Source organism: Lissotriton vulgaris, chromosome 6 (assembly GCF_964263255.1).
Source record: "Lissotriton vulgaris chromosome 6, aLisVul1.2, whole genome shotgun sequence".
Lineage (NCBI taxonomy): Eukaryota > Metazoa > Chordata > Amphibia > Caudata > Salamandridae > Lissotriton > Lissotriton vulgaris.
The window spans coordinates 1,625,831,525-1,625,843,897 of record NC_141694.1 but is presented as its reverse complement, the minus strand read 5'-3'; the positions used below and the strand labels follow the sequence as shown (position 1 = coordinate 1,625,843,897).

The 12,373-nt window shown below is 45.3% G+C and overlaps 1 protein-coding gene across 2 annotated transcripts in view; it reads right to left on the bottom strand.

The window, feature by feature from the left end:
• PREPL (prolyl endopeptidase like) overlaps nt 1-12,373 on the bottom strand; it is a 469,235-nt gene that overhangs the window by 187,363 nt on the left and 269,499 nt on the right. For both annotated transcript variants that reach the window (XM_086927792.1, XM_086927791.1), the window contains 2 exons: nt 5,241-5,457; nt 4,180-4,329 (listed from right to left, as the gene is read on the bottom strand). In XM_086927792.1, the coding sequence (XP_086783918.1) occupies nt 4,180-4,329; nt 5,241-5,457 (367 nt within the window). The remainder of the gene's footprint in view (nt 1-4,179; nt 4,330-5,240; nt 5,458-12,373) is intronic.

The following is a 12,373-nucleotide window of genomic DNA, read 5'->3' as shown; positions in this document are numbered from 1 at the left end:
CCGCACCGGGTGACACCCTCACATGGGGTGACACCATCTATCTGGTTACGCTGTGTGTATCTAACACAGCCTAGTCACGCAGCAACGACGGTACGTATGCGCGCGTCCACGGCAGACGTGAGGGTTCATGGCAGTAATATCTCGAGCCGAGGGAAGGTAGCGGGCGGCTCTGCTGTTACAGACAGAAAAGGTAAACACATTTTAGGGCTTCTAGGGATGTAAAACTGAAAAGCATATCACGGGCCTTAGCTTGGTAACTTTGACAGCGTGGCACACATTTTCTATAGCCGTCACGAGCCTTGCTTTCTTTTCTGTGGCAGCACAGCATGCTTTAACTATAGAGGCTGTGTGCCTTTCATTTCCTCAGAACTTGCCCTGTGCACGCACCTTGGTATTTGTGGGTCACAAAATGGCTTAGTAGGTTGAACACTTGCTGCTGAGATTTGTGTAATCTGTGAGTTTCAAAGTGTAACTCCCAAACTCCACAGGGCGGAGGGCACGGGACTGTTTCTGACTAACCCTCGATCCTTCCTTCCATTCCATGCCCCACACAGACTGCGCACCATTTTTTTTATATAGCGCGAACTAAAACCCAAAAGTATCGGAGCGCTTTAAGCAGCGAAGCCAGGAAGGCGAGAGGGAGAGCTGCGCTTCAGCCTGCCTCCGAGCAGAGGGCCCTCTGTCTGTGGCTACTCCTCGCAGCTGCCCTGGTCGGAGACTAGCTCTAAACTCTGCAGCGAACTGCAGGTATCAATGAGCTCTTTCTCGTCGCCCTGGTTTTGCTTTCGGTGTTCTGTTCCCCCCACAAGCTCCTCCAGCACACCCTCTCTGCTCTTCCTCCCCCTTCCTTCCAATCGGTCATGGGGCCCCAGCTTTCGCCTGCCTCAAAGCGGGAACCAGCTGGACGGAGATGGAGGGCTGTGGTGCAGTCTAAGATCAGGGGCACCGGGAAATCTTCAAAAATAGAATAGGGGAGGAGTGGTTTAGTTGTTGGAGTAATATTGCCTTATAGTGTGTTTTTTTAGTCACACTTTGTCTTCACAGAGCAGGATTTGATTGAGTGTATGGGCATTGCTAGGGGGTTTGCATGCCGGTTTGAGCAACAATATTTGAAGGGTAATCTGTCCCGTCAACCCTCAATCATTGGTTTTATACTGTGTAAAAAGGACATTGCATGCTCTGGCGAACAGGTGGCATAAGTGGATCTAACCAGCAAGGTCCGGGTGACAAGTGTGTTGTTATTTTGTGGGCAGAAGAGTTGTAGCCACTGCCATGTAATACAGCACATTTATTTTTTATTTTACAAAGTTTTATATAGCGCGAATGAGACCCGAATCGGGTATCAGAGGGCTTTACATAGCACCAGTTGCATTACATTGATGCTACAGTAACGCCCCACTACAGATAATGGTGTCAAAGGAAAACATGCACTAAGCACATGGCATTCACCCACTGCAGAGCAATCTCACCATTTCGTTTTTAATTTAGCTCATGCATTCTAGTTTTATTTTCTTTCTTCTTGCATTGCAATACTCGCCGCCTGTAGTCTTGCTCTCTGGTCAGATTCAGATAGTCTAATCTTGGGGAGTTGTGGTTCTTTTGAATATATTTGGTAATTCCTGTAAACATCAGAGTGCACATCGGCCTCCCTACCACCACTGCAATTGTTTGAAATGAAGAAATCACTTCTCTGTTCTTAGCTGCACAGGTCTTCCACGCTTTGTAAGTGCTCCAAGTTCACGCAGCTTTTTATTTTGTTGGCTTGCTTTCTAGCAAGAAGTGATCCTGTTTTGTTTACTCTGTGCAGACTCTTTCATCACGGCGCTCACGATAGTAGATCTAACCCCTACCGAACATTTTCTCAGCGTAGTTTCTACCCCTGCTTTAATGTGACTTATACAGAAAACGTATCTGCTTACCAATCAGCCAGGTTGTGGCTGTAGCCATTGTCTGGGCTTATTCACAAATCTGCACTGTACACAATAAGAAGCACGATCGTATTTTCAAAGATATTTTGTGACTCATCAGTCGCAATGCCGCTAATATCTCGAGTTGCTCAGTTGTATATGCATTATGTGCTTTATTTTATGCATTGATTCTGTAGATAAACCTTAACTGGTTTCCAATCTGCTCGGCTGCTGCTACCTCTTCCTCCCCTCTGCTTGTCAGGCTTTTACTTCCCTGTTGCCCGCGCTGCACTGATGATCCCCGGCGGCCATATACCACATGTGCATTACTATAACAAAACATGGCATTTGTAGCTTTCAGATCTAGCACACATTTTCAGATATGCTTTTTGGAAAGGGGGTAAAATATTGTCATCCTTTATTTTCTCTGAAGAACAAACAATATGCTGCTTAGGATATATTAAAAACCCAGCAGTGCTGCCTTTCTGGCACCCTTTGGAGGAGTATTGCAGAAAGTGCTTTTGGCTGAAGCGGCGACACAATCACTTGCAAGACGTGTTCTGTGTGAAACGACGTTATTATCTGCAGTGTAGCAGGTACATGGCACTGGTGCTTCTGGGTGCGAGGGGCCCACTGCACCCCGGCTTTAGCTTTTTTTGCAACCTAACCGAGGCACAAGGCCCATTTTCCTGGCTTGCATAATGCCAATCTCCCAGAAGCCAATCATTATTAGAGGTCTATCTGAAGTAGGCGACAATTATATCTTATCTCAAGTCATTACTAAAGGTCGTATGGTAGCCATAAAAAGGGTGCAGTGGTCTCTATTAAGTCACTAAAATGGCTACAGCAACCCATGTCCTGCCTCCCACATTGTAAAATGTGAAAGGCAGCTCTGTGTCAAGATACCGGTTTTGTGCGAAAAAATAACCTGTGTGTTCTGTTTTATGTGCACATTGCCTTCCCTAAAACGTGTAATGAAAGATCGTGCAATGTTTCTACGGGATGGAGTTGGCTATGGAGCTACCAAGGTCCAGAATGACTGGTCAGAGCTCTGCAGCCTCGCCTCTGCTCTGTGTCTAACTATTTACACTTATGGTGCAGGCAGAGGGTGAGATGGTGCAGGCAGAGGGGGAGCTGGTGCAGGCGGAGGGAAGATGGTGCAGGCGGAGGGGAGATGGTGTGGACACAGGGAGAGATGGTGCAACCAGAGGGGAGATGGTGCAGGCAGAGGGGAGATGGTGCAGGCAGAGGGGGAGATGGTGCAGGCAGAGGGGGAGATGGTGCAGGCGGAGGGAAGATGGTGCAGGCGGAGGGGAGATGGTGTGGACACAGGGAGAGATGGTGCAACCAGAGGGGAGATGGTGCAGGCAGAGGAGATGGTGCAGGCAGAGGGTGAGATGGTGCAGGCAGAGGGTGAGATGGTGCAGGCAGAGGGTGAGATGGTGCAGGCAGAGGGTGGGATGGTGTAGGCATAGGGAGAGATGGTGCAGGCAGTAGGTGAAATGGTGCAGGCGGAGGCGAGATGGTGCAGACAGAGGGAGAGATGGTGCAGGCAGAGGGGACATGGTGCAGGCAGAGGGTGAGTTGGTCCGTCCGGTAAGTTATGAGGGGGTGACACCATGAGTTACCGCAACGGGTGACACCAACCCTAGTGACGCCACTGGCCATGGAGCTTAAAGCAAAAGCTTTTATCGCCTGTCCCTCTCAAGGCAGGCGTGAGTATTAAGGATAGTATATATCAGCCATGAAAGTCTTCTGGGTTTGTCATCTGACAAATTCCCTTCCAACTGAAACGGCTTCAGTCTTCGTGAGAAAATGTCATTAACCATACTTCCTATCAAATATGAATTTAATAACCAAAGACACTGAATATGTAAGTGTGTGGCTGTGAGTAGGCAGCGTGTTCCACATAGAAAACCGCTACAGTGGGCACCGCTAAACCATGTGCAGAAACCATATGTAGAAAAGAAACGCTCAAAATATGCGGAAAATGCACGTTTTCTTAAGTTCAGATCTGAAACACTGAAGCTAACCAAATACGTGCATCACAGAAGCTGTGAAAATTAAGTACCAGTGAACCCAATAAATCAGCATAAAGGAAAAATATCCAGGCTCCCTGGGGTCCAGTAAATGTTTATGCTGTACATTCACCCCATTACACCGGTCACAGTGACAACATTTATAAAGCTACACGTTCATGTACAAAATTTTGCAGCTTAGTTACAAAGGTGCACCATAACAAAGTCACTAAAAGTTATTTGTTTTTGCATACCTGTGATTTTATATTCTGATAAGGACAGTAACTTTTGATATACTCCATAGATTTTTCACTGGATAAAGGATTGCCCCACTCTTCTTGTTCCTCAAGAGTAAGTGGTAAGTTTGCATTTAACATTGTGTTGAAAACGTCTAGGAAGGGTGCCTAAAACATACGCACAGAAGGAAAACTGTCAAAAAATAACATTGTAGATATTTCTGAACATGAATCGGTGTATTTCACAGTTCTCCCAAGCATTTGGCTCTAGCTACACGGTTCACACCTTAGACATTCCAATATACAATGTTAGTTATGATCTCTATAAATTATTTTAAACCTGAACAGTTTCCATGCATGTGAAATTACAATATTCTTTTGTCACCAATGGCCTACCAAAATCCAGTGTTTTCCAGGCAACTATGAGACACCTTCTTACACTTTCCACCACCCTCCTATGGTGGAATGATGCTTGAAACCTTCCACCTACGAAACACTGGTTGGCTGACTTACAGATTCACCATGTCAGTGGTCTGCTCTCATAGCAACCTTGAAATCCAGGTTGGTTGAAATAACGAATCAAGAATTCCCTGATGAACCTAGTCACCCCGTTAGCAGATTTCTATCTGGAATTGGTAACCCTTACGCTTTGGAGTGGCCAAAGCTCTCCGAATGGGTGAAGATGTTTGGAACAACTTCACTGAAAGGAAAATATTATTAGGACAGGCTTGCGACCAAAACTGAATATGCCAGCTAAAGGCCCTGTGCGCAAGGAAACACGGCTGCATTATCAGAGCCCCCTTATTTGTAGCTTATTATTCTAATTCATTAGTGCTGGAGTCGCTACCTGAACATTTTTTTTAGTTTCTAAGTTCTGCAACGTGGAAAAAGGGGGTGTCTGTTTACAGCGTTCCATATGTGTCAAATTCAGTGAGACATTTCCCTTCGTCATACTGCAGACCTACACTTTAGCAACAGCATATAGATTTACCATTTACATTTGTATTAACATTTCACAGAATTCCCAAACGGTGGTCATATTAACACTGTATTGCCCATGGACAGAATGTTCTCCTCACCTGTAGGACGACGGCTCGGAGGAGGTGAGGGTAATCATTGCACAGCGCCCCTGCCAGCACTCCCCCGGCACTGGCGGCGGTCAGGGCTGTGAGGCATGGCTCCGAATATCCGAGCTTATGCAGCTGCGCTATGCAGGCTCTCAAATCATCCAGGCCGTTCCGTTTATTCTCCAGGCGGCCCTCCTCGTGCCACCTGTTGCCCAGCTCTCCTCCTCCTCTGAAGTAAAACATTCACACAAGGGAACTTGTAATACATTTCACTTATCTAGATATTTAAAAGTTTGTTTTTTAATTTCACGAATAAATAGAAACGAAATATTAACCATTTTAAACTTCTTTCGTGTAAATCAATATAAAGATTCACTGGGAAAGGACATTAGTTACGGGTTGGTTAAGGCTAATGAGAGATGAATGTAGCCTACTTCAGAAAACATCAAAAGACAGGTAATCCCCATTCAAGACCGTAGATCAATCCACAGGCATTTTGTGTGAAAGGTGGTAAGTCACGTTTAGATGAACAAAAATAGTCATCTACACAAATAAACCTTTACCAGCGCAAATAGGGTCTGCAGCGGTGGAAAACCCAGCAAGTGGGTGGGAGTGTTTATGGTTCTAAGAGCAGTGGAACATTGTTCTCAGGGGAAGGGACCAATACACCCAGATTTCTAGGAGTGGAGGCAAGGACATTTCTCCCCATGGAATTTGTGTGCTCTCTGCCAGAGCAGAAAACGAATAGTGCAGAAACCTAAGGTGCCAATGGTAGGGAATACCACAGAAGCTGCACACCCTGAGGAGGGTGTCTAAAGGTGTGTCCTCAGGTAATTTGAATGCTTATGTATTCAACAGACAAAGTTACATACCATCTTGTACTACACACAACTAACAGCCATCCGGCTACTGAGTAACTACAACAGTAGAATTAGTGAACGGAGTACTAATACATACAATTCATGCATAGTCTGATTGTACAATTTGGTACAAGTACCCACAAACCACAGTATATGAAAGCGGATTTACAAATACAATGTAAACAATCTTTTACTTGAAAACACATCTTACATAGAGTTATACATTTATGTCAAGTAACTTTTCATTGTTCAGACTCTTCATATAATGAAGTCAACTTTTTTAAAACGAGAGCGGGGTTACCCACAACTTCTCAGTCGGTTGGGCTCTGACAGAGTGGTTGGGCTCGGTAAGCGACTTTATAAGGGGACTTGGAAATTTTCCCATAGGACGTCTGTACGAATAATAGGATATTTTAGAGAACAATAAGCCAGTACTATTGGGTGGAACTGAATACAATTTGCGAAGGTAATTTTGAACATTACATGTAATTGAATTTTCAGACGTTTTTAAAGCGCATTGAAGTAGCAACATAGTGTAAAACTGTAGCAAAAGATGCACTTGAACATTAGGTTAGAAAAAATGGGTATAATTGGATATGATGTAAAGACTCTTATCTGAGGGCTGCCCAAGGCAAATGTAAGTGTGGAAATAGTCCAGTCAGTAGTAGGCCAGACTAACTGAAAATTAAAGGTAATTTTAAAGAGATGTTAAGAGGCTCTTCCTAAAGAGAATTTTTAAGAACCGCTGAAGAAACGGTATCTAGGGATCTCCCTCCAAAGATATCTTGGTAGCATTAGGCATGGCAATGTGGCATTTGAAACACACTGGTAAAGCAACCAAGTCCGTCCTGCTAAAGCTAGGGGTTGACACATAAACATATTAGAAGAGGTTTTTGAAGCATGTAACTGTATTGCTAAGGGACTGCACGTTTGCTCTTGTCTTGGGTTCAACATAGCTCCCTTCCAAGTCTGGTGCAAAAGCAAGGGCCAGGATTAGCACATACTTCGCAAGTGTGCCAATCTAACAGAGAACCGCAACACTACCTTTCTCTTCCCTACTGTCCGTCAGCACCCCTCACTTTTGCGTCACCACACTGCATAAAGTATTGTAAAAGTCTCAAGGATCAGGGGACACAAACCAAGTTTGACCTCTCAACAACACCATTCTATTTGGATTAAAAAAGAAAGTACAATAGTGCCCTTAAATAAACACTACATGATGTTGAATATGTTTTATGGGCATATCAAGACAAGTATTTTGCATAAAGGAGGCCATGTCTATAGTTTAACTCATTGCAGGGCTATAACTTATTTGCTCCGCTTGTGATAAAGTGTAATTCATGGTGTCACATATAAGGCATTGAAATGTCATATATAAGACTGAAACCATAAAAACGTCACATATAAGTAAACGGAAACTATTAACTAAACCAAAGAAGAGGATTGGTTAGCATGAAAAAAAATCATTAAGTACCTAATGAGCTCTGGGCCTCTGCCTGTGAGAACGGATGGAGCTGCAGAGATGGCAAAGGCTCAGCTGCTTCCTGGCATGGTGGCACTGTCTGAATGCGGTGATCTTTAAAGACCCCTGGGAGTGCGTGCAGCTGTTCAAATACTCGTGTACAAGTGGCTCAGGACTGGGGACTTTGCTGCCAACAGCCAGTAACCTGGACCGAGGGACATGCATCAGAGAGTAGGGACATTTTGCTGGCCAACTGTGCCCAAATTCACACCCACGTACAGGCACAGGTCCGACAATCAGATGGAGGCTGCTCGCTGACTCAGACCCTTATCCGTGGAGTGTTTAGGAGCGCCCCGTGCCCACGACCACTGATGCTCCTGCTAGAGGCGAGATGCTGACAGGGTCACCTTCAAGACTGGACTGAACTCATGGACACTTGGGCCTGTACCTGACTATGCCCATGAGCAAAGTGAAGGGTTTGTAAATTTGTGTGCAATCGCAAAATTCCCTTTTGGATTACTCTTACCATTAATGGCCCTGAAAATGTTTCTAAGAACAACATCTGAGGGTGTTATTTTACCATACAAAACGTAGATTACAAAACACAGCTGCTGCTTGTCAAAAGGTGCCCCAGATGTATCAAACGTAACTGTAGCTGTTCTACAGAGAATCCAATGTGAGCTTCTTTTCTCTATGTCCACATCAACATAAACTCCCCTTGATTTTCCATTGTAACTACTGCTGTTCTTTCTGCTCTCTGACAATCATAGGAACAGGGAAAAAAACGGAAAGTGTGCACGTCACAGTTGGACATGTTTGTTGTGTTTAGATTCTCCTGGAAACCTATCAGAAACACCCTGGGTAGCCACTATATGTCTCAATATGACCGAAATGTTTATATTATTGTTCACATGAAATTACACTGTTCCTTTGAGGTTCCTTGAGATTATATCAAACGGCTGGTCATTGCACTGAGCGATCACTGCTTACAGATGTGGTCTTTTAGAGGTCACTGGTTCAAAATCCAGTCCTGTACACTCACCCTTCCGTTCTTCCAAGATGGGTAACCTGAGTACCATAAATTGAGCGATACTATCTATTATTTACAGGGCTTAGAAATTGCAGTGTAAGACACCTTGTCGTTTTAATGTGCATTTTAAATGGTGACCATATATTTCCCAGGATTCTTTGTCGGCAGAAGGCAGCATCGTCAATGAAGAAAGGTACATGCTATCAAAATGTCAGAAACAGAGAATGCCAAGAACGGTGTAGGTTTTTCAAAAACTCAGGAACCGACTGAACTGATGTGTGTTGAGATGTTTCTTGAGTCATTGGAAGGGTTTGCAAGGGGAGAGCTACATTTTGTTTTAAACCGATTCATATTGCCAGGTATAAAGTGTAGCACATTATTACAAGTTATGTGCCAGAGCATGTTTACATTCAACAAGTTGGTGTCAATTCGTGTCCGGTCAGAAGTGTGAGGATGAGGAGGTGGGGATAGGGGTGGAAGAGGCAGATTAATGTAGGAGGGATTGAGTGCAGGATCGCGCGGTGGGAGCTATGGCAGTCGGGTGAGATCTCTGGTCTGTGATGCAAAGTCTTGTAGGATCGTGTCCCAGCAGGTAGCTATGGGGTACTTCCGCAGTCGTCGCTTCGCCTCTAGTCAGAGGGCTTCGCTCTCCACCTGCGTCCGTCTAATGGCCTCTGTGCACCAATGCAAAAAAAGGGAGGGCACTGTAGATTTTCACTTCATTACCACTGCCCTTTTTGGCCAGGAGTAGTGCTAGGTCAGTGAAGCGAGTTGTGGCGTTCCCTGTTTTGGGCTGTGGAATAGGCCCAGTAGTCACTAACGTGATGTGTCAAGCAGCATCCGGCCTGGGGCCCGGGAAATATCCAGCAGAATTAGGAGTTCTGGGGAATCTTTTTTTTTTTGTCCTCATTTGCCTTAAACCCTCTTGAAGAAACACCAGCCACCTTTCGTATCCTACCTGAACAAGTTCAGGGGACTTTGTATATTTATTAACTCAGACCAGGACACGATTGACAGGCGGAAGGAGTATCAAGGGGAGAGGGTAGATTATTTACTCCACCTGGGTCTTTGCAGACCTAACGGACCATATTGATAGCCTGGGGGACCCATTACGATAGTTCGAGGAGCATGGAAGGCATAATCATAAGACCAGGGGAAAAAAAAACAAAAAAAAAACATGGGCGTCCTATTTCCACTGTACCAACAAATCCCAAAATGCAAGATTATTCTTACTACAAGATCTAGCCATGTCCACCTTGGATACTTCGTAAAGCGAGGTCAAACATTCTGAGTGGGTTGGAGCAACTGAGTCTACCCAATGCTTACATATTTGTCTTCTGGCCATAAGGATTGCATAAAAAAGTAGAGATCTGGCAGGGCCCATGATGTTATCATTAAGACCGAAGATGATTAGGGGCAGACTGATGGTCAATGAAACCTTCAAGATGGACTCCAGAGACTTCTTTACATTATTTAATCGCCGATTTTTTAAACTTTTAAAACCTGTCTAAATTGTTATTTCCACACTGTTAGCACTCAGCATACCTCCCCAGCTCCTTGCATTTATTTTACACCGCTTGTAGAAGGTCTCAGCTGACCTTAGGGCTGAAACTCGATCTATAGGGATAACATCCCCTACGGCGGCCATCTTAGGTGGGAGGCGACAGCAGTGAGAGCGCTCTAGCTCTCCACTACTTAAGAATACGGTCGCTCTCCGCGCTAGCGGACGCGCTTTGCGGAAGCGCCTCGTTCAGCGCGGAGTCACGCCTGAGTCAGCCCGTCTGCGCTCGTCCGCGCTGAGGACGGGCTGCAGGACGGGCTGTCCCTCATTATTATGCCCTTCGACAATCAGACTCAGGGTGGTCGTAAGTACATCTACTCTTCCACGACATTACTGTCTTTTCGACCTTGTACCCCCATATCTTGTTCCTTGTGCATTCTGCCTTGCCATTATTTCACTTGTGCTGGTTGTGGCTTCACTACTGGTAAAATGCAGCTCTCCAAGACACAGCAGAGCGTTAAGCACTATAGGGGAAAAAGAAAGCCCACCAAGGGCCCTATCACCTCCCCGTCCCCTCTCCATTTCTGGAGCCTAAATTGTAGATCGCTCCCTAGGAACAAACTAAACATCTTCGATTTTATCACTGAGGAATCACCTGACGCTCTGTTCCTGACCGAGACTTGGATTCAGGCCAGCTCGGGTCCGGACATTGCCGCAGCCGTCCCTCCTAACTATGTTGTGCTGCATCAGGACAGACCCTTAGGTAAAGGTGGTGGAATTGCAATCATTTATAAATCTATCTATCAATGTAAACTGGAACCTCTACATCTCCCAGGTAGTGAGGCTGCACTGTTCAAATTGACGATTAATCCTCGAATGACGCTCTCCGGTCTGCTAATTTATCGGCCGCCCGGAAATGCCGCACCTTGGATTCCCTCACTTATTGATTGCTTATCAGCAACACTACTAAAATCTAATAACTTCACCATTCTTGGTGATTTAAACATTCACTTCGATGATGTCAACAACCCCCTCAATAAAGTCCTTCTTTCTGACCTTGAGGTTTTTAACCTCAAACTCTGTAACTCTGGAGCCACTCATAATGCTGGCCATCTTTTGGATCCAATCATCTCTACTCTCTCATTTGACTGTACCCACTCTGCCCGCCCGCTTGTCTGGTCTGATCACTATGCGGTTCACTTTGTACTACCACCTGCTTTATACTCTGCCAGGGTCCATGCGGATGAAATTAAATCATCGTATCGCTGGGACAAGCTCAATATAGCCGATTTTAACCTGCGTCTAACTGAGTCTATTCCATCCTCCATCAATACTGACCAGAATCTGAATGTTTCCATCTCTGATTGGCTGACAGATGCAGTATCGACTCTTGTCCCTCAATCCAGGAGCAAACATAGATCCTTGCGCCCACCAGCAGCCTGGTATTCAGAGGAGCTGAAAATCCAACGCTCCAAATGCAAAGCCCTGGAGAGGAAATGGAGGGCGTCCTATTCAGCTTCCTCTAAAGTGATCTACAAAGAAGAATTAAAACTTTATCATGCAAACTGCAAACGTGCTAAGGCCTCCTACACTGTTTCCACAATCACTTCAGTGCAAAACTGTCCCCGAACTCTTTTTGCCACAGTTAAAAAACTCACAGGAGCTGATACTGTCCCCGCACTGCCGGCTCTAGATGCCACACAATGTAATGCCATTGCAGACTTTTTTGTATCTAAGGTTGAGGGCATCCATCAATCTCTTGCTTCCCTTCCCTCTCCAACTGATTCCTCTCTACACGGTCCGTATTGTAATACCTCCACCTCCCCCACTGAGTTTATTTACAACTGGACACCATTTGATGACTCTTCCTTCCTATCCTGCTTAAAAAGCATCAGGTCTGGATCTCCGCGGGACCCAGTCCCCATGAAGATACTCAAACAACTTGACCTTGAACCACGAAGATTCCTAATGAGGCTATTAAACGTCTCGCTCACCGAATCTCGAGTGGAACAGGACTGGAAACATGCCATGGTCGTCCCCCTGCTTAAAAAATCTGGTGCTGACATCACAAATCTTGCCAACTTCAGGCCTATATCCCTGCTGCCAGCCTGTTCTAAAATCCTAGAACGCCATGTTAACACCCAGCTTAATGAGTTTGTTGAAAACATGGGATATCTCCATCCGTCCCAATCAGGCTTTCGCGCTAATTACTCCACCGAATCCGCACTCCTAGGGGTAACTGAGCGACTCCGACACGGTATCGATGGCGGTGAGACCTTTGCGCTGATTCTT